At 35.5% G+C, this 24,987-nt stretch overlaps 2 protein-coding genes across 7 annotated transcripts; one reads left to right on the top strand and one right to left on the bottom strand.

Moving 5' to 3' along the window:
• Positions 1-1,871: 1,871 nt before the first annotated feature.
• Positions 1,872-16,123, bottom strand: LOC106063482 (uncharacterized). 3 transcript variants are annotated; one of them, XM_056012213.1, is made up of 8 exons: positions 15,843-16,117; positions 13,980-14,113; positions 13,115-13,208; positions 12,366-12,544; positions 11,859-11,948; positions 10,902-11,127; positions 9,088-9,196; positions 1,872-4,114 (listed from the first exon to the last, which is right to left on the bottom strand). In XM_056012213.1, the coding sequence occupies exons 3-8, from the start codon at positions 13,171-13,173 to the stop codon at positions 3,821-3,823; spliced, it is 957 nt and encodes a 318-aa protein (XP_055868188.1). In that variant the 5' UTR covers positions 13,174-13,208; positions 13,980-14,113; positions 15,843-16,117; the 3' UTR covers positions 1,872-3,820. The 3 variants fall into 3 exon arrangements, with proteins under 3 accessions (XP_055868188.1, XP_055868189.1, XP_055868187.1); XM_056012214.1 differs by lacking the exon at positions 13,980-14,113 and having other exon boundaries at positions 12,366-12,541; positions 15,843-16,123; XM_056012212.1 differs by lacking the exon at positions 13,980-14,113 and having other exon boundaries at positions 15,843-16,116.
• An 839-nt stretch (positions 16,124-16,962) lies between these two features.
• Positions 16,963-24,602, top strand: LOC106063481 (uncharacterized). Of its 4 annotated transcripts, XM_056012313.1 has the most exons (3): positions 17,166-17,187; positions 17,835-17,937; positions 19,819-24,602. In XM_056012313.1, the coding sequence occupies exon 3, from the start codon at positions 19,980-19,982 to the stop codon at positions 22,014-22,016; it is 2,037 nt and encodes a 678-aa protein (XP_055868288.1). In that variant the 5' UTR covers positions 17,166-17,187; positions 17,835-17,937; positions 19,819-19,979; the 3' UTR covers positions 22,017-24,602. The 4 variants fall into 4 exon arrangements, with proteins under 4 accessions (XP_013077325.2, XP_055868290.1, XP_055868288.1 ...); XM_013221871.2 differs by lacking the exons at positions 17,166-17,187; positions 17,835-17,937 and adding an exon at positions 16,963-17,131; XM_056012315.1 differs by lacking the exon at positions 17,835-17,937 and having other exon boundaries at positions 17,147-17,187.
• The last annotated feature ends 385 nt before the right edge of the window (positions 24,603-24,987 follow it).

Below are 24,987 nucleotides of genomic sequence, written 5' to 3'. Positions count from 1 at the left end.
TGTCAACATTGTAACAACGACAAACTTTCTCTGTCCCACGTTCATCTGTCGTCTAGTCAGTCCCATTTATCATTTAGACACATCAGAAACAGAATACGTCCTCCGATCTACAATTAGGTCACATGCTTATTGTTTGGGGGGGGGGGTATTATGTGCGTGATATGACCTCTTTTAGTCAATACACGTATAGCCTAATGGCTGTTAAAAAAATGGCGCTTAAACGCAGACGTGAACAGCTCGCTAAGTGCAACGAACTGTTTGGTGGAAACAGGTGGGTAGAAACAACTCCAGGTACAAACTAATCGATATCTTCAGTGTATTCTTCTGATTCTTTTTTTTTTTTGGGGGGGGGGGGGGGAGCATAGCTTTTCACTTTGCATATGGATCAATTCTAAGCCGTCGCTCTTTCAAGATGAAGCAATGCGACCGGGAGGGGGAATGAGCGATTCCATGCATGGGATAGAGATAGTTCTCTAAAAAGGTTATGACTATGAGCTTAGAGCTTGATAGTGGGTGCCTAGTTACGCAGTGCTATTGAATTGATCTTCGAAGGGCAGGCTAGCTCTGCCACACTATATTCGACCAGAAGACATTTGGTGGTTTTGAAAGTTAACAAATTCAACTCCCGTTAGTCCATCTAACCCTCCCTAGAATTGAGTCTAGACGAAGCAGGTTCTCTAGGGCTACTTGGCTAACGGCTGGTATGATACCTATAGGTATCCGATGGCCGCTCTTCTAGACGAAGCAGGTTTTCTAGGGCTACTTGGCTAACGGCTGGAATGATACCTATAGGTATCCAATAGCCGCTCTTCTAGACGAAGCAGGTTTTCTAGGGCTACTTGGCTAACGGCTGGTATGATACCTATAGGTATCCAATAGCCGCTCTTCTAGACGAAGCAGGTTTTCTAGGGCTACTTAGCTAACGGCTGGTATGATACCTATAGGTATCCAATAGCCGCTCTTCTAGACGAAGCAGGTTTTCTAGGGCTACTTGGCTAACGGCTGGTGTGATACCTATAGGTATCCAATAGCCGCTCTTCTAGACGAAGCAGGTTTTCTAGGGCTATTTGGCTAACGGCTAATGTGATATAAGCCAGCTTGTCTTTCGTTCGTGTTTGGAGTGAAATGAATTCGCAATACAGGATATCAATCCAATTGAAGATTTTTTTTTACTTGAAAGCAAAAATAAATTCCTGCTCTTCGGTATAATTCAACCTTCTGTTGTTGTTTTTAAATTCAAAGGTCCTTTGTGAACCCAATGATCCATTATGCAACTTTCACGACGCCAATGTCAACAGGGAACCATAACAAAGTGTCACTCGGTATTTAGCATTTGAATTGAAGCACATTTTTTTTTACACTAAGGTGGGAAGTGTGGTTGAGTACCTACTAAAGGGACTCAAGTTCGAATCCTGACTTGAGCTGATTTATGATTGCCGAGCACCTGAATTTAGCACAAAAACTTTTCCTAGATATCCTCTCCCCTGCCCCTCTTGTCTGCAAAAAAGTAACTGGGCCTAAGCGCACTGAGCATGCTTATAGTATGAAAGATACCCTATACAAGATAGATTATTGGACTAATCTTTTATATCCTAACAAATCGAAACATAGCAATAACCCCAAGCTTAATTAATATAGCACTCTTAAACCTAATTAAAGTAGCAGCAATTATTAAAGCCTAATTAACACAGCAGTAGCCCCTAAGCCTTATCAACAACTTTAAGCCAACACTTTGTTGAAATTGACTAAATACTATTTCCAAATCTGGGCACATGGCTTTTTCATGATTGGTAGGCATCACAGCATGTCTATTGTCATCAATTGTGGTACTTGGATCAAAAGATAAATTGAAGTGAATACAAAACAATATCTTAAGCAAACTTAAAACTTTACTGCAGTATTTCAGTACAGTGTCAACAACTATCTCAGGTACATACATAAAATTTATGACTAACATTCTTGTGTATAAGTGTATAAGTGAATGATGATAATGATAAATGTATTCTAAAATAAACATATAAAATGTTAGATGAAGTCAGTAATGAGTAGACTCCATGTGTGTAGAATAGTTCACAACTGTTGCTTGACATCTATGTTCCATTATTTACATATAAATACAAAACACACACAAATTTGTCATAATGGAATGTTGAGTAACTCATTTTTTATACAGTTGAAACACCCTTCCCCCAAACTAGCTTTGTATGACTATCAACTACAAAAAATCAATCTTCTTTTTATTACCAGTAATTGTATATAAATAAATAAAAGCGAACTAAAATTAATTTGTTGGAATGATAGGTAAGTTAATTTGTATATGAAAACAATAACAAAAAAAAAATATAAAAAATTAAATAAGGTTAATTAGTTAATTAGCTACAGCTGCATCACTAGCAACTACAAATAACATAAAATAGATTAAATTTTCAATAATGATAGCAATAATACAGCTTATATTTAGTTGACTCGTAAACGCACCAATGTTATCTTAGAAACATAAAATGACTTCAGCTATTTAAGAATGCAGTAATACATGATCCAAAATGTATGACATAATTAAATAATGTGGTTGATGGTAAGGGAGATTATAGCTACCAGTACCAACTTTTCAATCTTGAGCTTTGAATCCAAGAGGCATGGATCAAGGGCCATGCACACTTGTAATAAGCATCTTGTAAATGTGCAAGAAACAGAAAGAAATGGAGAGAACTAGTGGGCAGATCACTTGTGTCCCTAACTGTAAAACATTAGAACAGGGGACTTTGTGCATACCATTTTATCACAGAAATTAGCTCTAATGCATTTACTTTTTGGGCCAATCAGATTAAATACACAAAGAGTTTTTCAACCTTTTCAATATTCTTTAGCACACATCATTTACACAAGTCCATTTCTCTTAACTGCAGGATGTGGTGGCTGAGTGGTAATGCACTTGGCTTCCAACTGAGGCTCTTGGGTTCAAATCTTAGTGAAGACTGGGATTTTGAACTTCAGGATTCTTAGGGTGTCCCTGTGTCCACCCAACTCTGATGGGCAACTGACATTAGTTGGGGAAAGTAAAGGCAGTTGATCATTGTGCTGGCCCCACGACACCCTCATTAATCATAGGCCATAGTAACAGATGACCTTTACATCATCTATGGATTGCAATGTCAGAAAGTGGAACTATTTTTGTAACCTAAGAGCTGAGTGAACTCAAAAGAGATGTTCAGAAATCCTAGTCTCCACATCAGGACTCAAAAATCAAGTAGCCAAAAGTTTTTCACTTAAATTTTTGCCATAGTCTAATATCATAAGGCCATTGTAAATGTTGAGTCAAATGATGAAAGTCAACAATGGCAAAGATCATAATAATAGTCTTCACATTTTCAGATCTTCTTGTGTTTTTATATTATGTAAATATGAATACAGACACACATGACTGATAATTTGCAAGCATCATGTACACTAGTTTACAGTATTATTCTACTGGCATCAATTAGTAAAATAATAATATGAAAAATGTCTCAATGACATTAATATCCTAACAAAAGATATTGTAGTTGTTAATTATTTACAAAACTTTTTCACTTTAAAAAATTAGTCACACTTTTTAATCACACTTGCTCCATAAATAGTACATTCTGTATTGAATGTAACAACAGTACAAAAGAAAACTATTTTGAATTATGTACATGAAATTAATTAACAGTTTCAAAAAATGGTTTACAAATAATCGATTACATTAAAAAAGGAGACATTTATGGTATTTCATCCGAAACTATAAAAATATTTAAATGCTTTTTTCTTTAACACAAAACTTTTGATGAAGAAAGGACAGTTACAAAATTCTACCAAACAAGGTCCCTATCGTTATAAACAATATGAAGAGGATTACCTCCTCCTTATAACACAGATCAGAAAAGGGTACCTCACTTCGGACTATCAGTCTATAAAATTCTAGAGCTGGTATGATGATGTGCAGCACATCTGGGATCATCAGGCCTATGTTGCGTGCATTTTGAAAGTTGGTGCCTCTCCCCTGAAGTACATGAGCGATGAACTGATCTGAGCCAGAAACAATGATGTGGACAAGATTGATGGCCAATATCAACATCATCTTCCAAGATTTAAGCTGCAGAAATTCAAGATAATCAGACAAATAAAATTAACACAAAGTGTGGTATGTTGGCTTTGAACTTCAAAAAAATAACTTCTACCATTAAATAAAGAATATTGCATGTATGGCTCATTTTATTTTATAAAATTTCACAATTTCAATGTTTACTTCAAATGACTATTATCTATAAGAATTCAAATTACAACCTGGCAACTTTTGCTCAACTTCTTTTTAAATAGATTAATCAATTATATATGTGTAAGGTACTTTAAAAGAGGAACAGTTTTATTAAAAATAGATGTGAAAAAATGATAAAACAATAACAAAAAAAAACCAACTTAAATTGATGTCCTTAACCTCTTATTTTTGTTTGTAGTTCACAGTAGAACAATGTGTGATAGGACATTTCAAGAGGGGGGGGGGGCTCATTAATATCTTTTTAATGAATTAAAAGATAAAATTCAATTGGATTCAATGAATCTTTCATTTTTTTCTTTTTCAAATGTTATAAACCTGGTGGTGGCACAGATGGGGGTAGTGGTGTGTGTGTAGTCAGCCGACGCAAATCGCCCCAGGCCAGCGCTAGACGAGCGGCCAACCGTGACGAGTTACGACGGTCAGCCAAGACGAGTATCAACATGAAGGTTCGAGTAGGATCGTCGTCGTGAACAGAGCTCAGGAGCGTTACGAGGGATGCAGTCATATGACCACCCAGAATGGTCGAGCGACGTTCTGCCCGGTTCTAGAAGGCCAGCAGGGACTCTATATAAAGAGCGAAGGTATCAAAGACGGGGGAGAGACAACTTCTCGAGCTACGGTTCGTTACGACGGCTCAGTACAAGTCCGAGAAGAGACAGGGAGACCAGTGCAAAAGTTGATACGGCGATTAACGGAGAGATATTTGTACAGTCTTGTGTTACGTGCTGCCAATTGTACAGTATTGGCTGTTATTTGTTGACATTAAACTATTACGTTATTTGAAGCCCTGAGTTGTCAAGTTCTTTCAGTTGGTGGTGTCGTGTGGTGCAGTTTGCAGAGAGCCTGGATAGCGAGATTCGTAACACTGGTGTCAGAAGTGGGATCGGATCGGATAGGAACGGATCCGCTATGGCTACTACGAAAACGTTAGACCAACTCCTTGTGAAGGAACTGAAGGAAGAGCTCCGTGGTCGAGGCCTGAAGAGGAACGGAAACAAAGAAACCTTACAAGCACGCCTTCGGGAAGAACTGGTGAAGGAAAAAGAAGATCCGGACATATATCTTTTTGAAGTCAAACCGGATTTGCTGGAACAGATCAATTACAAGATAGATGCCATGGACACCAAGATAGGCACGATGGACTCGGGAATCAAAACGGAGTTATTGGCAATGAACCAACGCATACATGCTGTGGAGGAGAGAATCACCAACATTGACGAGCAGATGAATCAGAGGGTCGACGCAGTGGAGAAGGCCATCGACGAAATGAAGATACAAGTCCAACGCAAGCACACAAATGTACCAGAAGCAGATATGACGTCATTTGTACCTGAAGTCTCCGGGAAAATGAAGCCCCCCGTATTTGATGGTTCCGTGTCCTGGTCAGTATACAAGAAGCAATTTGACACAGCAGCCAAAGTTAACAAATGGAACAGTGAGGAGGAGAAAGCAACAGCCCTTGTGTTATCCCTAAGAGGAAAAGCCTCCGAATTGCTACAGTCTCTACCGAACCAGCAAGACTCCGCCGCCCTAGTCCAGGCTATGGAACTCCGATACGGGGATGAACATCTGCAAGAAGTATATCGTGTGCAACTAAAGACCGGACAGAACGCCGCTCGACGTTTCCAGGTCTTGGTAAAGAAGAAAGATGGATCCACTCGATTTTGTGTCGACTATAGATTACTAAATGACGCCACACACAAGGACAGCTACCCGCTTCCTAGGATTGACGACACATTGGACACACTTGCTGGGTCACAGATCTTTTCCACCCTTGACCTGAAGAGCGGTTACTGGCAAGTGGGACTACACCCCGAGGACAGAGATAAAACAGCCTTCTCTGCTGGTAATGGTCTCTGGCAATTTACCGTGATGCCTTTTGGCCTCTGCAACGCCCCAGCCACCTTTGAAAGACTAATGGAGAATGTGCTAAGAGGACTTAACTGGACCATGTGTCTTGTTTACTTAGATGACATTATCGTCATAGGCAGAACCTTCGAGGAACATATTGCAAACCTGAAGGAAGTGTTTGAACGAATTAGAAACGCTGGAATGAAATTGAATCCAAAGAAGTGCTCCTTGTTCAGAAGAAGCGTCAAGTACCTTGGGCACATCGTGTCAAAGGAGGGAGTCAGCACAGACCCGGATAAAGTTGAAGCTATAAATGGATGGCCGATCCCCGCTAATATCCAGGAGTTAAGAAGCTTTCTTGGACTCTGCACGTATTACAGACGTTTTGTGCCTAATTTCTCTAGCCTCTGTAGTGCCTTTCATCAATTGACAGAACCGAAGCGGCCGTTTATTTGGACAACGGAATGTCATGAGGCCTTTGAGAGACTTAAAAAGGCTCTTGTGTCATCACCCATTCTGGCCTACACGATACCAGGCGAGACGTTCATACTTGACACCGATGCGAGCAATACCGGAATAGGCGCTGTCTTATCCCAAAAGGTAGATGGAACTGAGAGGGTTATAGCTTACTTTAGTCGGAGCTTGTCCAAAGCCGAGAGAAACTACTGTGTTACAAGATGTGAGCTACTGGCAGTTGTGGATGCCATACAACATTTTCACAAATACTTATATGGGCAAAAATTTATCATTAGGACAGATCACGCTGCTCTACAATGGCTGTTGTCATTTAAAAGTCCAGAAGGACAAGTCGCCAGGTGGATTGAACGTTTGCAAACCTATGACTTCGAGACACAGCACTGAAAAAGACAAACTCACCAAAATGCTGACGCGCTGTCTCGACGACCTTGCAGAATGGAATGTAAACACTGCAGCAAGGTTGAAGAAAAGGAAGTTATCATTGACTGTCGACTTTTTGGGATACAAGCTTCCGGGTCATGGTCCGACGAAAGAATCCGAGAAGACCAGTTAAAAGATGAAGACCTGGCTCCCATTCTGCTTATGAAGGAAGACGGACAAAGACCAGAATGGCATCACCTTTCTGATAAAGGAGCTGCCACCAAGGCATATTGGGCGCAATGGGACTCACTGACAATCGACAATGGAGTTCTCAAGAGGGTCTGGGAAACGGCAGATGGGACATGCAATCGCTTACAGCTGTTGTTGCCTAAAGTGAGAGTTGCTGAGGTGCTGCAAGAAATCCATAATAATTCCAGTGGGTCACATTTAGGTGTCAACAAGACCTTTGAAAAAGTACGCCAGCAGTTTTACTGGTTCGGCTACCGGGATGATGTAGAAGAATGGTGCCGAAGATGCGACGCATGTTCAGCAGCAAAGGGCCCGCACAGGAGAACGAGGGGACGTATGCAGCAATACAACGTCGGTAATCCCTTCGAAAGAATAGCGATCGATGTAGCCGGACCATTTCCTGAATCCCAGAGAGGAAACAAGTATGTTCTAGTAGTGATAGACTATTTTACTAAGTGGCCTGAAGCGTATGCGATACCAAACCAAGAAGCCACCACCATAGCTGAAACACTTGTGGAGAATTGGATTAGCCGATTCGGTCATCCCAGGGAGTTACACTCCGACCAAGGCCGAAACTTCGAATCCAAGATCTTTCAAGAGATGTGCCAGGTACTCAGCATCGAAAAGACACGCACAACCCCTCTTCACCCCCAGTCAGATGGAATGGTGGAACGATTTAACAGAACATTGGAACAACATCTGTCGAAAGTCGTCGATGAACGTCAAGAGGACTGGGACACCTATATCCCAATGTTCCTTATGGCATATAGAGGATCGATTCACAGCACCACCGGTTACACTCCAGCAAAGATGTTTGGCCGAGAGCTGCAACTACCGTGTGACTTGCTATTCAGGATTCCGGGAGATGTGCCAGCCTCTTCGACAGACTATGTCGCAAATCTCCGAAAACGGATGGAGAAAACTTACGCTCTAGCCCGCAGAAACATCAAGATCAACAGTGACCAGATGAAGACAAGGTACGACAAACGGGCCAATGCCGCTGGGTTTCATGAGAACGATCTGGTGTGGCTGTACAACCCACAAAGACGAAAAGGCAAGTCCCCAAAGCTTCAAACAGACTGGGAAGGACCCTACCACATGATAAAAAGAATCAACGATGTCGTGTATCGAATACAGAAGAGCCCAAGGTCCAAACTGAAGGTCGTCCACATCGACAGACTCAACAAGTACCATGGTGAAGCTGGATTTGCCCGGGACGGACAGATCTAAGGAGGGGGCAGTGTTATAAACCTGGTGGTGGCACAGATGGGGGTAGTGGTGTGTGTGTAGTCAGCCGACGCAAATCGCCCCAGGCCAGCGCTAGACGAGCGGTCAACCGTGACGAGTTACGACGGTCAGCCAAGACGAGTATCAACATGAAGGTTCGAGTAGGATCGTCGTCGTGAACAGAGCTCATGAGCGTCACGAGGGATGCAGTCATATGACCACCCAGAATGGTCGAGCAACGTTCTGCCCGGTTCTAGAAGGCCAGCAGGGACCCTATATAAAGAGCGAAGGTATCAAAGACAATATTCATATCCACAAAAAATGAATTTTGAACAAAGAAAAAATCTTATGTCATCTAAGTTATTCTAAGAATGTATCATTAAACACAAAGAAACAGCGTCCATGATTGAAAATTATTGCCATCATGCATAAACAAGCTGATGTTCATTGTAAAAATGTATTCACAAATTAGAAACTATGGTTTCCATTGTTTCAACTCTTGTCTACATTTCCTTAGTAGCTAAAACCCCATAAAAAATGTGAATATATACCATTTAAAATTACATATAAGAGCTGAAGATGAAAAACCAAATATGTCAAGCATATTAGCCATTTATTGTACAAACCTCATTTTTATAATTACAAAGATTCAAGACTACAGCTGTGGTGAAGATTTCAGTGACACAGAAGAACATATGATGAGTGAAGAATGTGTAGAACTCTTCATTGTAGTAACTGTGATTAAACATCGGTACAAATATTTAATAAACATTGTATTATTATTCAATATAAATATTTTATTTTTTTTTGTTGAAAACTACTGCATTCCAAAATGTGAACACAATTTTAGCTATATTGTTGTTGTTTTTTTAACCTTATAAAATCATCATTTAAGGAAAATGTAAGCTTTTTGTTATCAATTCTAGTTTTTTTTTTTAAATATATTGAAAAATATCAATGATTACACAGTATCTTATCTTATATAATACAGACGTTACTTCAAAAAAGAAGATGATTATGTCCTACGCATCATGCATTTCAACAGTATCTAAATGTACAATATTAAACAAAAAAGGCTACATGTAATCTATTTAAATAATTTGAACATACTTATTAGAAGCATAATTAAAATATCATCCTCGTAATTAAGCAATCAGTCAATATTTGTAAATTATTAAATAAAATGTTTTCATTAATTCTAATTATAAACTAGCCCATATAATACACAAATTATTTATACTTCAAATAAAATAAATTTAGCTAGTAAAAGTAATGTTTTTCTCATGTCTCTTACATGAATGCCATGAAAGGATTGGTAAAATATGCACACTTTCCATTTGCACCAATTTGCAATATTTATAATGTTAAAACCATACAGTTTTTTCCCCTTTTTTTTTTAAGGATGGTAAGTAGTATTAAGGAATATTTAAAGTAAACAAATGTCTTTTTATATGATTAAGGCCATCAGTTCATTTTTTGTTTGTTTGGCGCCTGCTGTAGTTATTTAATTCTTTCATATAAGACATAGACTAGTGTACTGACTACTTTTTTATTTAAAACCACACAGTAATCGTTATGACCAAACACAAACTATAATGATCAGATAGATTCAATTTTGTCCTTTCACCTATTTTCTCCATTACTGTCTAAAATTTATTTCAAATATCATTGGTACATACAAGTTAGCATCCTGACTTAAATTAAGGACTATTTTAGTTATCATGTTGTTGTTTTTTTAAGTTGGGTGGGGGGAGGTGTGTAATATTTAAAATTTTTAATTAACCTTAGAAATATATGAGAGGCATGATGGCTTCCCGAACCATGGGTTCCAACTTGGAATCATTGTGAAGACTTGGATGTTTACTTTCAGGATCTTTAGGGTGCCTCTGAGTACATCCAGCTCTAATGGGTACCTAACATTGGTTGGGGAAAAGTAAAGGCAGTTGGTCGTTGTGTTGGCCTAACACCCTCATTAACCGCTGGCCACAGAAACAGATGACCTTTAAATCGCAAGGTCTGACAGGGGAACTTTACTTTTTTAAATCTATGAATAAACTAGCCCTTGCCAGTGGGTTTACCCGACTTATAAAAGAGTTTCATTCTTTAATAGAGATAAATTTAGGTATTTTTTTATTTTTTAGCCCCCCCCCCCAACCCGATTGAGGGGAGGGGGGGGGGGGCATTGGACATACACTACAGTTTCTCCATTATCTAAGGAACATTTATGCAAAGTTTTATCAAGATTGGTCTAATGGTTTTAATTTCTATGCGGGACATACATACATACACCTTACATTCTGCTTTATAAGTTAGATAATGAAGGATTTAAATTTATAGAAACTCAGAAAAAAAAAATCTTTAACCAAATATCAAATATTATGTAAATAAAAACAAAACATTTTAGCTAAAATATATAGTGAACTATGAAATGAATGTTCACCTGAAAAAACTCCACCAAGAATAATAATGAGGGTACAAATTAATAAGATAGAGTGAAAACCAGATTTTTCTGATTCTGGAGTTGCGGTAAACTGAGACAAGGTACTTTATGCTTTCATAGAATAAGATGATGAACATTATAGTCATGATCCAGATCTTAAATGTGTTGGCAGTGGAGTTGAAATACACATGCTTATATGTCACTAGTCCTGGCATTTCGTAGCGACCTGCACAAAAAATGTTTCAATTAATGCATAAACATTAACATGGCTGAATGACACCAAAAATATTTTCTTTATAAAGTAAGAAAATACAATTAATAACAACTAGACAAATATTTTTTTAAATACATTATCCAACCACCTTACACACTATGTCTCTATTTCTCTGAATGCTTTCGATCACATGACCAAAGCACAGGTAATTTTATTTGTAACACTCATACCAGTACTGTCCCGTGTTCATCAACACAGCACACTGAACTGTATTACTGGCCTGTGTCACATGTGTCAGCAGATCACACACAGTTACAACAGTAAGTTATGACACCAACCCATGTTCATGTAATAGTACCAGTTAGTTATTGATGAAATGATCACATCCTAATGTGCTCTGACTATCCAGAATAAACTATAATCCATCTTTCAAAACTTTGAAATGTTCATTCTCGTATAGTTCTACTAGAAGTGATGTTTGTTTTCCATGTTTTGGATGTTCCTTACAGAATTAAAGATTATTACATGGTAGCCCATGATGACTGGAAATGGTGACAGACAAGATGACAGTCCAGTGCATAGTACATGACCATGCAGCCATTTTCTTATAGTTCTGTTTCATCCAGATTTAAGAGACCAAAAATAAAAGTTCACAGATGAGGTAAAAATAAAACTGTACAAAAGTAATAAACTACACAAAATCATCTGTATTAATTCAAGACACAAGCTAGAACTAGGCTGACCTCTAAACACTGTATCAAAACAGGAGCAAGTGCATGCTTGTTTATCTATGGGTGGCTTGTCAGGAACCCAGATCTTTAGGTAGAAGACACCTATTGGACAATTGTAAACTGAATACATGAAAAATATGTGCTGCTACAAATTTAAAATGGAAAAAGCATGAAGAAAATATAGTGAAATAAAAACAGTAAAATAAAATGAAAAAAGTATAGCCTCCTTTCTGAATATTTGTTTTTTTTACATCTATGTGTCCCATACATTTATTAAAAGTGAAGTTCTCCTATCAGACCTTGCAATCTTTAGGGCAGATGATGTTAAGGTCATTGTAGAGTGAATTAATTTAAAACTTTTACATTTAGCAAAATAAAATAAAATTATTTTCCAATATAGTTAATTATAACCTTTTTTTTTACATAGGAAACTTTAAAAAAAAAATAAAAAGACATTTCAATACCATCTATAGAGAAGCTATATGCATTATTCAAGTGATATTTGAATAGCAAACTTACCAATATGCAGATAGGGCATAAGTATCAGAAGTAATGCAGCCAAAGACACACCAAGAAACTTATCACAAAACTTATAATCTTTGGCCACATAGTGCACCTCAGTTAATCTCCTCTCCACATAGTCTTGCATGCTGGGCTCTCTGACTGCTGAAGCGGTAGGACGATACTTCTTGCTACTGCTTTAATAAGCACAGGAAATACCTGATTAGCTTGCAGAGATTTCACACTCAAACTAAGTCAAGTGGCTTTCAAAAACTAATCAAATATAGAGATACTACACAACAACTATAAAATGTAGATATGATGTAGACTATGATATGTAGATAAATGGAAAGAGAACATAATATTTTTTGTTAAATAAAAACCAAGCTAAGATCTGCCAAACTATTCTTATGCATATTTGCACATATCCTATATACCCCAATTAACATGGTTTGGCAAAAGGTCAGTATTCAGGTGCTCACCTGTTGTTGTTGTTGTTTTTTTGCCAATGCAAATGACTCACAGTATTTCATTTAAGAATTTAAAAAAAAAAAAAAGGGAGGGGGGAAACATTTAGTGTCTTAAGATAATATCATGTATAATTTTTTTTTTGCCTCCTCCAATAAATAGTAAAAAGAGATATGCCCACCTTTCCAATCTGTTTGTAAAATTAGTTTCTGCTCTACAGCTAGGAGGTTGGCGATTTAAGTCTTAAAACTTAAGTTATTGAGATAAGGAAAAAAAAAAATATTTGAATATTTTCTTACCTTCTATTATCAAAGTCAGGAAGAAGCTTTCGCATTAAATTATTATAAAAAGCATCCATTTAAATTTCCAAGCATTACATATAAGCTCAAATGCCTGGAAAATAAAAAATAAAAAGGCATATAAATGTCTTTGAAATGTTGAAACAATTCTAGTACATGTTAAGGGGGTCTAGACTGAATATGATATAAATATTTTCTCAACTCATCAATGTGAATTAATATACAACTCAACACAAGAGCATTAAAGAGAAGGTCAAGACTAGACCTCTCCCTTCACATTCACAATTTTGAATTTTACCATATTTGTTTTAAAAAAAAAGACAAATTGAATATTCTACAGGAAAAAAAAATATATATGTATATTGTCCCCGTCCTCATTGCAGTTATATAAAGTCATACTTGATGTATTCATACATAATTAGTATTTAAATTAATTTTTTTTTATCAGGGATGATAATATTTATAGTACTTGCATCTGTTCACATACCCCGTGTCACATTAGTGCTGCATGAAAAGAAAATTACAGAAATGTAACAGCCCCTGCAGTTAAGTTGTAATCACACATTAAGCTACACACAAACTCACACAAATCCCATTCACACTGACCTCAAATTAACCTGCATGAGACAATTATTATTATTATTTGACTAATAAAAAACTTTGTAGATATCATTGATTGTCAAAGATGTAAGAACTCTCTTGAAGTAGGTACCTCACAGAAGTGTCCAAAAAAGTTTCAAATAAATCCCTTTATGAACCTTTGACCCGGGAAAGGATTTTATCCCATGGCCAGGATGGGAAGTTAGCTCTTCACCAATCTACCTGTTGGGGGGCCCCAAACAACAAAGTGATACTTTATTCATACCCGTCTGTCAGGAGGAACGGTGGCTGAGCAGTAAAGCACTTGGCTTCTGAATTGTGGGCCCAGGTTTGAATCCTTGGATTTTTACTTTCAGGATCTTTAGGGTGCCTCTGAGTCCACCCAGCTCTAATGTGTACCTGAAAAGTTGGGAAAAGTAAAGGAGGTTGGTCAATGTGCTGGCCACATGACACCCTCATTAACCATAGGCCACAGAAACAGATGACCTTTACAACATCTGCCCTATAGACCACAAGGTCTGAAAGGGGAACTTTAGTTTTTACTTTAAGTCTGTCATGAGACATGGCTCTTTGAGCCAATGTCATAGGTTCCGCCTCCTATGCAAAGGCAGGAGGCCTAGCCCACTGGGTTAGCAATTTATTTTCCATCCTCACCATGTGCATTTATGTTCTACTGCAAAAGTTGCCTAGATGAAGAAAATATGACAGCTGAGGTCAGCATAAATTTCATCCTGCGCTCAATGCATTGACAATACAGCAATAGCTTAATGTTGAGTCATCTCTTGTACCTCTATTTACTAATATTTTTTAAAATTAACTCAATGTCTAAATAAGACTGTTACACATTGTCCAGTATGTAGATTAGAATAGATTGAAATTATTACTTTTCTGGGTGTCCATCAAAACTTCTGGCAGAGACCTTGACAAATTGTTGTATAAATGAATATGTTGGTCAGCAAGAAAAAAAAATTTTAAGGCAGGGTAAAAAAGTCATTGTATTAAATAAGTAGTTTCTAGATTGGTCTTTATAAAAGACTATATATAAAAGAAAGATTGATTTTGGGGTTTATTAATGTTCATTTTTTTATGAATTAACTGAATGTCATCATATAGATCTAAAATATATTTATAATTCAATACACCAAAATTTATTTTTTTATTTTTTTCACTGAAGTTTATTTTATCATTGAGTTTTTATATTAATTTTTTTGTGTTTTTGAGTTTAAAGAAATAAAGGCATTTTACATCTAAATATTATATTATTATCATTAAAATTCAAACTTCAATCAACTTTTTGTTTAGGATGTTGATGACATCGCATCATGTCACTCCAGTGTAGATCTATAGATCTAGTATTGTCATGGCCATAGCCAGGAATGTATGTGTGTTTCTGTGTGTGTGTAGGTAATTAATCTTTATTACATTCTGACCCTTCATTCTTGCGGAGGACGTTTATAAAGTTTATTATAGGTTCTTCCTGGAGTTAGTGGAAATACTGCCAAGCACTATTAATGTATTATACTGTGACTATTTTGGTATTTAAAACAAAACAACAAAAAAAAAAGCATAGTCTGAGCCGTCTGAGGTATCTATTACAAAATTTTAGTTCAAATACCTACTCTGCTATTCTTACTTACTGATTCAATGATGATTCACTGATTCAGACTAAGTAAGTTAGAATAAACTAAGACTTATTTAAGTAACTTTAAGTTTAAGACTAAACTCAGTTTAAGAGTGAAGAGAAAGTAGGTGTCTAAGTCTAGGTAGGTTACAGTTACAAGCATGCGTCGGGGGCCAAAGGCATTGTTGGAAACAGCAATCACAGCAATGCTTTACATAGGCATTGACTCGGGTCTCTCTCAAACAGATCTGTCATTCTGTGTTCTCACTCAGTCTCAGTCCATCTCAGTACTAGTAGCTAGGTAGTCTGACTAGACTACTAGAGTCTAAGAGTAAGAGTAGATTCCAGAGAACAGTAGAAATAAAAGTAGAATAGTTTCTAGTACTAAGTAGGTAATTATAGTACTCTAATAGTAGTAATAGTAGAATACCTAGAAGACATTTTAATGATTTATTATAAATTTTATACTATTATTATAGACATGAGAATTGAAAATCTTTAACCTACCGTTCGGAGTTTGAGAATTCAATAGGATTGAGACTTATCTCTCTTGAGTCTCTCTCTCTGTTGCCTCTGAACCATGTAGGTTAACTATATTTATATTGGTCAGTGGTTAAGCAGGTATTTTTTCATTCGGCTTTTTACTTATTTATTAGGGAGAGCTGCGGGTCATCTACTTATAAGGTAAACTGAAGTATGAGCGAGCGAGATATCAATTAGCTCTTCAGAATCAATGACAACAGTTGAGAGAAAGAAGTATTGGACAGATCTAGATCCACATGGAGGGCATGAAACTAGGCTACTTCTTCCAACACATCTGGACCGCCACGTATATATCACACGCTCTGGCAGTGTTGAAAAAAAAAAAAAAAGACTTGATTTATGATTAACTGGGTTGACTTTAATCTTTGAATAGTCGATTGTTTCTTATTCGGATTAATGGATTTTATTAGTTAAGAAGAGAGATATAACATATTGGTATTTATGCACATTTGCAACCAGCGCTATAATAATAATAATGAACACTTAATTTTTGTCTTGTTAATTCTGTTGTCTGGAATGGAGATATAGATGCCTTCGGTGGATTCGTCAAACGCGTTATGGATTAGCAGTGAAAATAGTATTCCAAAGAGGGTTGGGGCCAGGACACATCCTTGTTTAACTCCGCTGTTTATACTGAAACTTTCAGAGCTAGCAAAGTTGAATTACACTGTATTCATCATATTTTGGTGGAAAGATACGATTACATTTAGTAGCTTGGGTGAACAGCCTATTATCTGTAAAATTTTTAAAGAGGCCATCTCTGCTGACTAGATCGAAGATTTGATGGCAAACTCCTAAATATTGCCAGACTGAGGGCCAAAACTAAAATCAGAGCCACCCTCGTAAGAGATATACTAATGTTTTCTTGAGTTGAGGGGTCCCAAACAGATATATGAACGTCTGAAGGTGCTATATATAGGACAGAAAAGATGAAACGTTAAAATAATATAGGCCTATATAATTCTCTAATGTATAACAATTGATTAAATGTCATATATAGGTCAGTATGTGTGTAATTAATATAAATAAAGGTTGTTAAGTAAATGTTTACGTTATTGTAAAACAATTATTAGAATCTAGTCTTCCTGATAGAAATTAAGGCCTACGTAGAGCTTCTTTTACTAGTTTTAGTTGCCATCCTCTTAGCCTAGTTTTTTTTTTCTTCCAGTTATAAAGTTATTTGAAATCTGGGTTTGCGTACACGTAATAAATGGCACATTTCATACTTAGAAAGCTACTGGTAAATTGATTCTGTAAGTTTTTTTTCATCCCGTTCCACTTAAATCTTTCAAGTCTTACTAAAAACTGAGTAGTCTACTTTATAATTATTATTATATACCGGTAGATCTAGTCTAGAGTGTCTAGACCTTAGCCTTAACGTAGACTCCAACAGAGTGTCATAGACTATAATCCTGGCTCAGACTCAGACCTTCCCGTTTAGGCCGTTATACCGTAACCTAGTCAGCCTAGTCATAGACATAGAAAATGATACAGATTACACTAACAGATCTACTCTAACTCTCTAGTGACTGTCTCTATACTCTATATCAGTCTATCATAATCATAGTCTATGTTAGAATGTAGAGTCCATAATTCTATAGTCACTACACTAGACTATAGACTAGGGTCCTTCGATGTAAAGTTTTACCCTGCCTAGAGGTACTAGATCTATTCAACGTATAGAGCTATTATGTATATAAATAACTATAAGTAGATTGCGGGGTGGGGGGGGGGGGGCGGGATGTCTGATTTTATACTACTAGAATCTAGATCAAGTAGTAGTAGGCTACTACTAGACTACATTAGTATGACAATGATAAGTAGATCTAATAGTAGTAGTAGTAGATCTAGAAGCTAGACTTAGTATAGATTCTAGATCTATCTAAAGTTATAAAGTAAAGTAGCTAGATATTAATTATTATTATATATCATAATGAAATCTAGAATCTATTGTAGATCTAATATTCTGGAAGTTGACCTCATTGAATTGCCCCATTACTAGGCCAGGCATACTCAAACTCATACTCATAGAATCATCCATACTTAATGGGGAAAAATGGTTTGGACAATTTTTTTTTATATAAATATGTGTTTTGATTTACAGATAATGAATGTATTATTCTTTTTTTTTTAATTTGCAAAAATAACTTCGTCGTCTTAGTAATTGATGTCTTTCTGGTGTAATTTTCTTGCGCATGCAAAATGATCAGATTTTCACTGGGTTTCTATGTGACGTCACACTAACCTATTAATTTAATCTATAGACTTATTGTATAACAGGAGACCATACAGTAAAATTTACATTCTCGTAAAAGAAATATATATCTCTTCGTCTATGCAGTTAGATCTAGATCTTGTAAGCAAAGAAAAAAATGCGTGTTGAAAGTAGATTTACATGCATGACTAATGACGGCAGTGTATATTTTCTCGCCTGACCAACACACACAAACACTATCGCTTGGTTGTCTTGTCATGACCGACTACACGTAGTCTAGACTAGCCTTACACTGACCAGTTTGTTAGAATCTGTCAGACATAGTCACACACGATCTATTTACTTTTTAGGACAGGGAGGGGCTTAGTGAAAATGTTACTTTTTTTTCTTGAGTTGGTTATCCTTATGCTTTTACATCTCTCTCTCTCTATATATATATATAACTGTACCATAGCTCTGGACTAGGCCGTCACTAAGCTTAACAGCTACCTAAGAATGAAGCGATACGATTGGTAAAATGTAGTTTCTCTTTCAGTATTGTTGAGGGAAGTGACGTTTGACTGAACTAAAAACAAAATCTCAAAGAATCCCGTTTTTTTTTTAGATGTTAAGAATTTACTGACTAATTTATCAAATATAAATTATGTTTCTAAGCATATAAATACAAAATGGTAAAATGTTTACTAATACAACTTTTTACGCAGAATTTTAATATTATGTCAATAACTCAAATTTAAAAACCATCGGAGTTTGCCTTTAAATAATTAGATCTAGATTCTAGACCTTGATCAAGATATAATTTCTAAATAGATCTACATGATGATAATATCTAAATCTCTAAAATAATCTAAATCTGTACTGGGTACATGCTAACAAAGATTTTGAATAAATCTATCTATATAGTCAATATAGAATCTAGATCTATATAAATCTAATTATTATATAATATGTCATTTTTAACTAGCTTTTTAACTAACTTAACTTTCACTGTTCTTGACAGGCTACATTAGTGATTAGTCAGATTTTTCATTTGTCAATCAATAGGTCATAGAAATGATTTGTGATTGTGAAGAAATTATTAGACTGTCTGAGTGTCTCTTCTTGGCCTTAAGTGAGTCTTAGGACTCGGACATTCACAAGGCTCCCTCCATGAAGACAGTTAAAAGCTAATAAATTTAAAAGTAAACAATCTTTTTGTTGAGATGGTTCAAGGAGATGAAGATGTTCTTGGAACATGACAAATCGTTCAAGGACATCATTCACCTACAAATCTTTCACAACAATTTATTAGTGCAAAAATAAGACCTACAGTGTTAGAGGAGGATGAATTTGTTAGTTTAATATTTTACGGGTGTATATATTATTATTATTATATATAGCTTTTTTATATATAGGCTCAGTGCCCTGCATATGACACTCGCCCAGTGCCCTGCACTCAGCTAAGGCCGTCTCTGGCTGTGCGTTATCATAAGATTTCCTCTATAACATTTGGCTTTTTATTTATTTATTTATTTTATCTTTAGCTGATGTGTAAGGGGAAAATATAGCATAACCTTTTGTGAATCTTGAGACTTCCTTGTATTTAAACCACTAGCAATAGTGTACATATATTGTACATGAAAATGTATTTATTACTGCTATAACTGATCAAGTCGCAGAATATGTTTGCTCTGATTTTAATCATTGTAAACATTATTTAATAAAAAATTTTTTTTCTGTTTTCAGAAAATATTTGTCCATAAATTGATTATGAGAATAAAAGAAATCTAAAGCCTTTCAGCATTTCAGCTGTCATCCTGATGAGAAGTTCTTAGTGATAAAAGAGATCATATCTCTTATTTATTTTTAAAGAGAAAAAATAAAGTATTTGAAGTGACAGAAAAAAAATGTCTGAAGTAAGAAGCTCAGAAAGAAGGATAAGGAAAAGAAAGCATGGTCAATGCTTTCGTGAAGAATGGCTCGAGGATCCAGAGTTTATGGACTGGCTACAACAGGATCCATTGGACAGCTCCTCTAGCTATTGCACATGCTGTAAGTCCCATCTCAAGCATGCTGACAGAAGCATGCTTATGGCTCATAAACAGACAATGAAACACACAAATGCAATGGCGGGTATCCCTGTACCCACTCCTAAGAATATTGAGAAAAAAATGCAGGAGGCAGAAAATCAAGCCATTGCTGAGCTGTTGATTGCTTGTTACTTTACTGAGCACAGGTTACCTTATCATCATGTTGATGACCTTACGGCTATTTGTAAAAGTGCATTCCCCGATTGTAAAATAGCGAGAAAGTTAGCTTTAAAGAAAACTAAGCTAGCGTGCTTGGTGCAGGATGGGATTGCTTACCATGAGAAAGAAGAACTTGCTGAAATTTGCAGAACCCAGAAATTTTCAATAATGATTGATGAAAATATAGATATGTCTGTTGGCAATCTTATTGCAGTTGTTGTTCGATTTTTTGATATTCAGAAGTTAGATATAGTTGATGTACTATTTGACACTATATCTCCAGATAATGGTACTAGTGAAGACATCTACAATGCTGTTAAAATGTTGTTTCTCAATAAAAATATTCCACTTGAAAACATAATAGGATTTGGTAGTGATAACTGCTTGAATGGTGTATACAGTCTACTGAAAGCTGAAGTTCCAACAGTGTTTGGAATAGGATGTGACTGCCATTCATTTTCTTTGTGCTTTAATTATGCAATCAAAATGCTGCCATCCTATTTTGAGACTTTTCTACATGACATTGCAACTTACTTTGTTAACAAAGGGAAGCAACTTACAGACTTTGGAGTTAATGTTGATATAGTTAACTCACTTCAAGATAAAGTCCAAGAGTTGTCCTCCACAAGATGGTTGTCTTATGAGAATATAATCAATGTTATTTTGGACCAATGGAATGTTCTGATCAATTATTTTCAGATTGATTCAAAGACAGACAATGTTGACACATCTCTACAAATCTACTCCACAATGTTAACAAGGGGCACAAAGCATATGCTTCTGTTCTTGCAATATATCTTGCAGAAAGTGAACGCTTTTAACACAGAATTTCAGTCGGATGAATTCAGGCTTCACCTTTTGCACTCTTTAATCTCACAGTCATATCGTGATGTTCTAAGCTGTTTTATTGATGATGAAGTTATAGTGAAACACAAGCTTTCAGAGATTGATCCCTGTGACCTTAACATTCACAAAAAACATGATGATATATTCCTTGGTGGCAAAGCTATGGCTCTTTTGTATCAAGAGCCTTTGAATGAAGATACAGAGCAATTTCTAACTAGTTGTTTGCAGTTCCTCATTGAGCTATCCAGTCAGATCAAACAGAATTTTCCAATTCAGGAGACTGGTATTGTTGCCAAGTTGAATGTTTTAGATCCACAAATTGTTCAAAGTTTTAAAAAATCATCAACAGCTATTACAAAATTAGCCACTCACTTCACTAATCTTATTCATCCAGATCAAATAAAGGACTTACTTATTCAGTGGAAAGCTCTCAGAGCTTCTAAAGAGGCTTCCAGACAATCCACGAGTATTCCACAGTACTGGTACATGCTACGCCATATTAAAGACTCAGCTGGTGTTCCGAAATATGACATTGTTTCTGACCTGATGACAAACTTGTCTGTTCTTCCCCACTCCTCCACAGCTGCAGAAAAAATATTTTCACAAATAAATATGATCAAAATCAAGTACCCCAGCCCACTGAAGTCAGAAGCAGTCAAAGATCGCTTAATAGCAAGACAAATGCTAGTTCGTAAAAGTGTCACATGCTGCACTTGGGAACCTGGCAAGGAGTTGATCAAAGATGCAGTGGGTGGAGCATGTCATAAACGTTTTCAAATGAGATTGGAACTCTATAGAGCTCTTTCTGGTGATGATAACCTTGACATTGAAGAATTTGAATCAGACTAAACTTTAGCAATGTTAACAAAGTTTAAGTTGGAAAAAAAACAACAGTAGAACAGTGGTGATTTAAGAAATAGGGTGTATATACAAAATTTCAAGATTAAACAAGCCTCCGCCCCATTTTTATTTATTTAAAAAAAAAACTTTAGTTCTTTGCTAATTCTGATTTTAAAAAAGAAGTTGCAGTGAATTTCATTATTAGTTAAGGGCAGTTTTGCAACTTTATCTACTTCTAGAGTCTCCACCTTACTAAAAGTCATTGTGACACTTTACTGTTGCTATATATATATTATATATGTTTTGAGCTATTAATGATAAGTTTTCCTTTTTTTTTAATCAATCTCATATGCAGACACTTGCAAAGGACTTTACATTAAAGTCTAGTAATCTAAAAAGAAAATCAAGAAATGACTTTTTTACATAAAATCTTTAAAATGTAAGCATAATGCTTAAAATAGTCATACAGATATCTTGCTCAATCAAATTTTAGATTGTCTTTGCAAAATATTTACAGCTAAAAATGTTTGATACTTGAATTCTTATTTTGACATTGAAAATTGCATCAGAATGGCATCAAAAATGACCTATATTGTGACAGTCCATTGGATGGATACTAATCATTTATTCATTAAATCTTATCTTATAAAATACTGACGTTACTTCAAATAATTGATGATTACATCCTATGCGTGTGGGGCTCTGTATAGTAGCTATATTATTTAGTAAATTAAGGTATGAATGGAAGCAACAAATTCTGAAGTAAACCATCTCATCTTTCAATTAACTTAAATTCTTTGTCAAAGCTTCTTAAATTTGCTTTAGTTCAAATCTTTACAAGTTCAGCCAAGTGTTTGGTTATCTTTTTTTTTTTTGTTTGAAGTTGAAACAATGTTGTATTTTTATTGATGTGATTAACTTTATATATGTAATCATTTTTTCCACTGAGGCGGAAAATGTTTTTGATAAGTCTCTGGTATCTGCATTAGTTTTTACTGTAATAGTATTGTTTCCTGTCAATCTTAAGTTTAGCAATGCAAAAAGTTAGCAGACCTAATGCTTTTGGTACATTTATGTTGCTTTATATTTAATATGCAATTACTTATAATCTTTTTGTAGAATAAATTATTTTTTTTTGTTTTCATTAGTTAAATTATAGTGAGATAATATATCTATCTCTACCCCTTACTTTGTTATATTGCTCAAAGCTTGTTGTACACAGACATCACATTTTGATGTACAGCTGTTTTCTTTATGTTTCTGTTGGTTTGTGCCTTTAATGGAATAATAATACAGATGTTGATACTGGCAATGCTCTTCAGATATACAAAAAGACTAGATAATTCTCAAGGTTGATAACTTAGAAAAAGGTGAATTTTAAAAGGTCTGGTCATAGAGACTAGAAAGAACAATTACACTGCACTTTGAAGCTTTTTTTAAAAGTGTGTTGGCTTAATGTTGTTATTGTAATGAAAACTCTTCAATTTGTATTTGTGCCAGCATCAACACTCTGAAATGAAATAATCAAATTTTATGTCCAATTGCTGTTAATCATTTTTTTTTTAAATCAAAATTTATAAGTTGTTTTTATAAGTACTTGTCCAGGTCATTAAAAACATGCTATTGTGCTCATGGCCATCACATTTGGTGCTATCACAGGTGAGGTTAAAAAAAAAAAAGAAGAGGACATTAACTGAAATGTCTGACAATAATAGTACTGGTAACATTAAGTTCCTATGATTTATAAATTTACAGTTAGTACGAAACAAACAATGGCTCATTGTTATGTTGTTTTTTACTGGTCTTATTTAATTGTTTTTATTTTTTTTTTACTCCATTTCTTTCTTTTTTTTTAAGAAACTGTTCTTCTGTAATAAGACATTCACAAGCAGAGTATGCTTGTCTGAATGCATTAGGGATTTTACTCTTATTTGCTTTTATTGTTATGTTTTGGATCTACCATTCTAGTTATTAGTTAGTATTTATAAAGAACAATTTCTTATGTGACCCTCATATAATTAGAAGACTTGCATGTCTGCAATGTGAGAGTCAAAACACATCACATTACAAAACGTTTTCTTTAGTCAAAAATAAATACTGGTACAAACATAACATTGTGCCCCACTCCAAAAGAAATTTCTAATTGTAAAGTACTGGGTATTTCATTCCCCTTGAGAATGTTTATACTGGTAATTATAGATAAAGAAATGTCAACCATCAAGAGCCTATTTTTGTGAATAAGAAGAGTTGGCTATTAGGAGGAAATAAAAAATGTAGTCGAATAGTTAGATTATAAACTGCTTAGCCAGTAGACTATATTGCATTTAGCAAGTTGCTTTTTTGGTGTTGCTACAATCAGTTAATGTTCCATAGAAACATGTAAAATGTAGTTACTGTATTTCCAGCAAATTTTGTTTTTGCTTTTGTTATAAATATAAATACATTTTCAACTTTTATATATTGGTAGAATACATGAAGCATCCAGTCATTTGTTTTCAAGGTTCATTGATTTTGAAAGTTGTAATGCAGAATTTTTCTTGATGTTGTTATATGTTACTTCAATAAACTATTTCTTTCATACAAAGTAATAAAGCACCCAGTTTTCGTTTGACTTGATGTAATTTAATATAGAACTATTTTTTTCTCATTATTTCTTTAATCTTAGCTTTTAAGTTTGTACCCTACAGCCACATCATTATCATGTTCCTTGACTTTCATTGTAGGGGTGCTGTGACAGTTTGTGTAAACAAATCCCTACACTTTTCCCGGTCAGCAACTGTTTTCAGCAACAGTCTAGTCCATTATTATTTGTACATTGTCAAGACATCTATTTTTTCTTTGTGCTCCACCCCCCCTTCCCCATTCCATTGTACCTAGGAGAAAGATTTTTGATAGTGCGTCATGTCTTACAATATGACCAAACCAGCTCATCTTTCATTTCTTCAGAGTATTGAGGACTTCATCCTTTTTGCCAGCCAAA

The sequence above is a fragment of the Biomphalaria glabrata genome, chromosome 15, assembly GCF_947242115.1.
Source record: "Biomphalaria glabrata chromosome 15, xgBioGlab47.1, whole genome shotgun sequence".
NCBI lineage: Eukaryota > Metazoa > Mollusca > Gastropoda > Planorbidae > Biomphalaria > Biomphalaria glabrata.
Note: the sequence above shows the minus strand (reverse complement) of the source record. Positions and strands in the feature narration are given on the sequence as shown.

Excerpts from the sequence above, each read along its gene's own strand:
- LOC106063482 (XM_056012213.1), bottom strand. The coding sequence starts at position 13,173 with ATGGATGCTTTTTATAATAATTTAATGCGAAAGCTTCTTCCTGACTTT. Across the intron at positions 12,545-13,114 it reads CCTGACTTTGATAATAGAAG|CAGTAGCAAGAAGTATCGTC; the intron begins GTAAGAAAATAT and ends TGCTTATTAAAG. Across the intron at positions 4,115-9,087 it reads TTTGTAATTATAAAAATGAG|CTTAAATCTTGGAAGATGAT; the intron begins GTTTGTACAATA and ends GAATTTCTGCAG.
- LOC106063481 (XM_013221871.2), top strand. The coding sequence starts at position 19,980 with ATGTCTGAAGTAAGAAGCTCAGAAAGAAGGATAAGGAAAAGAAAGCAT.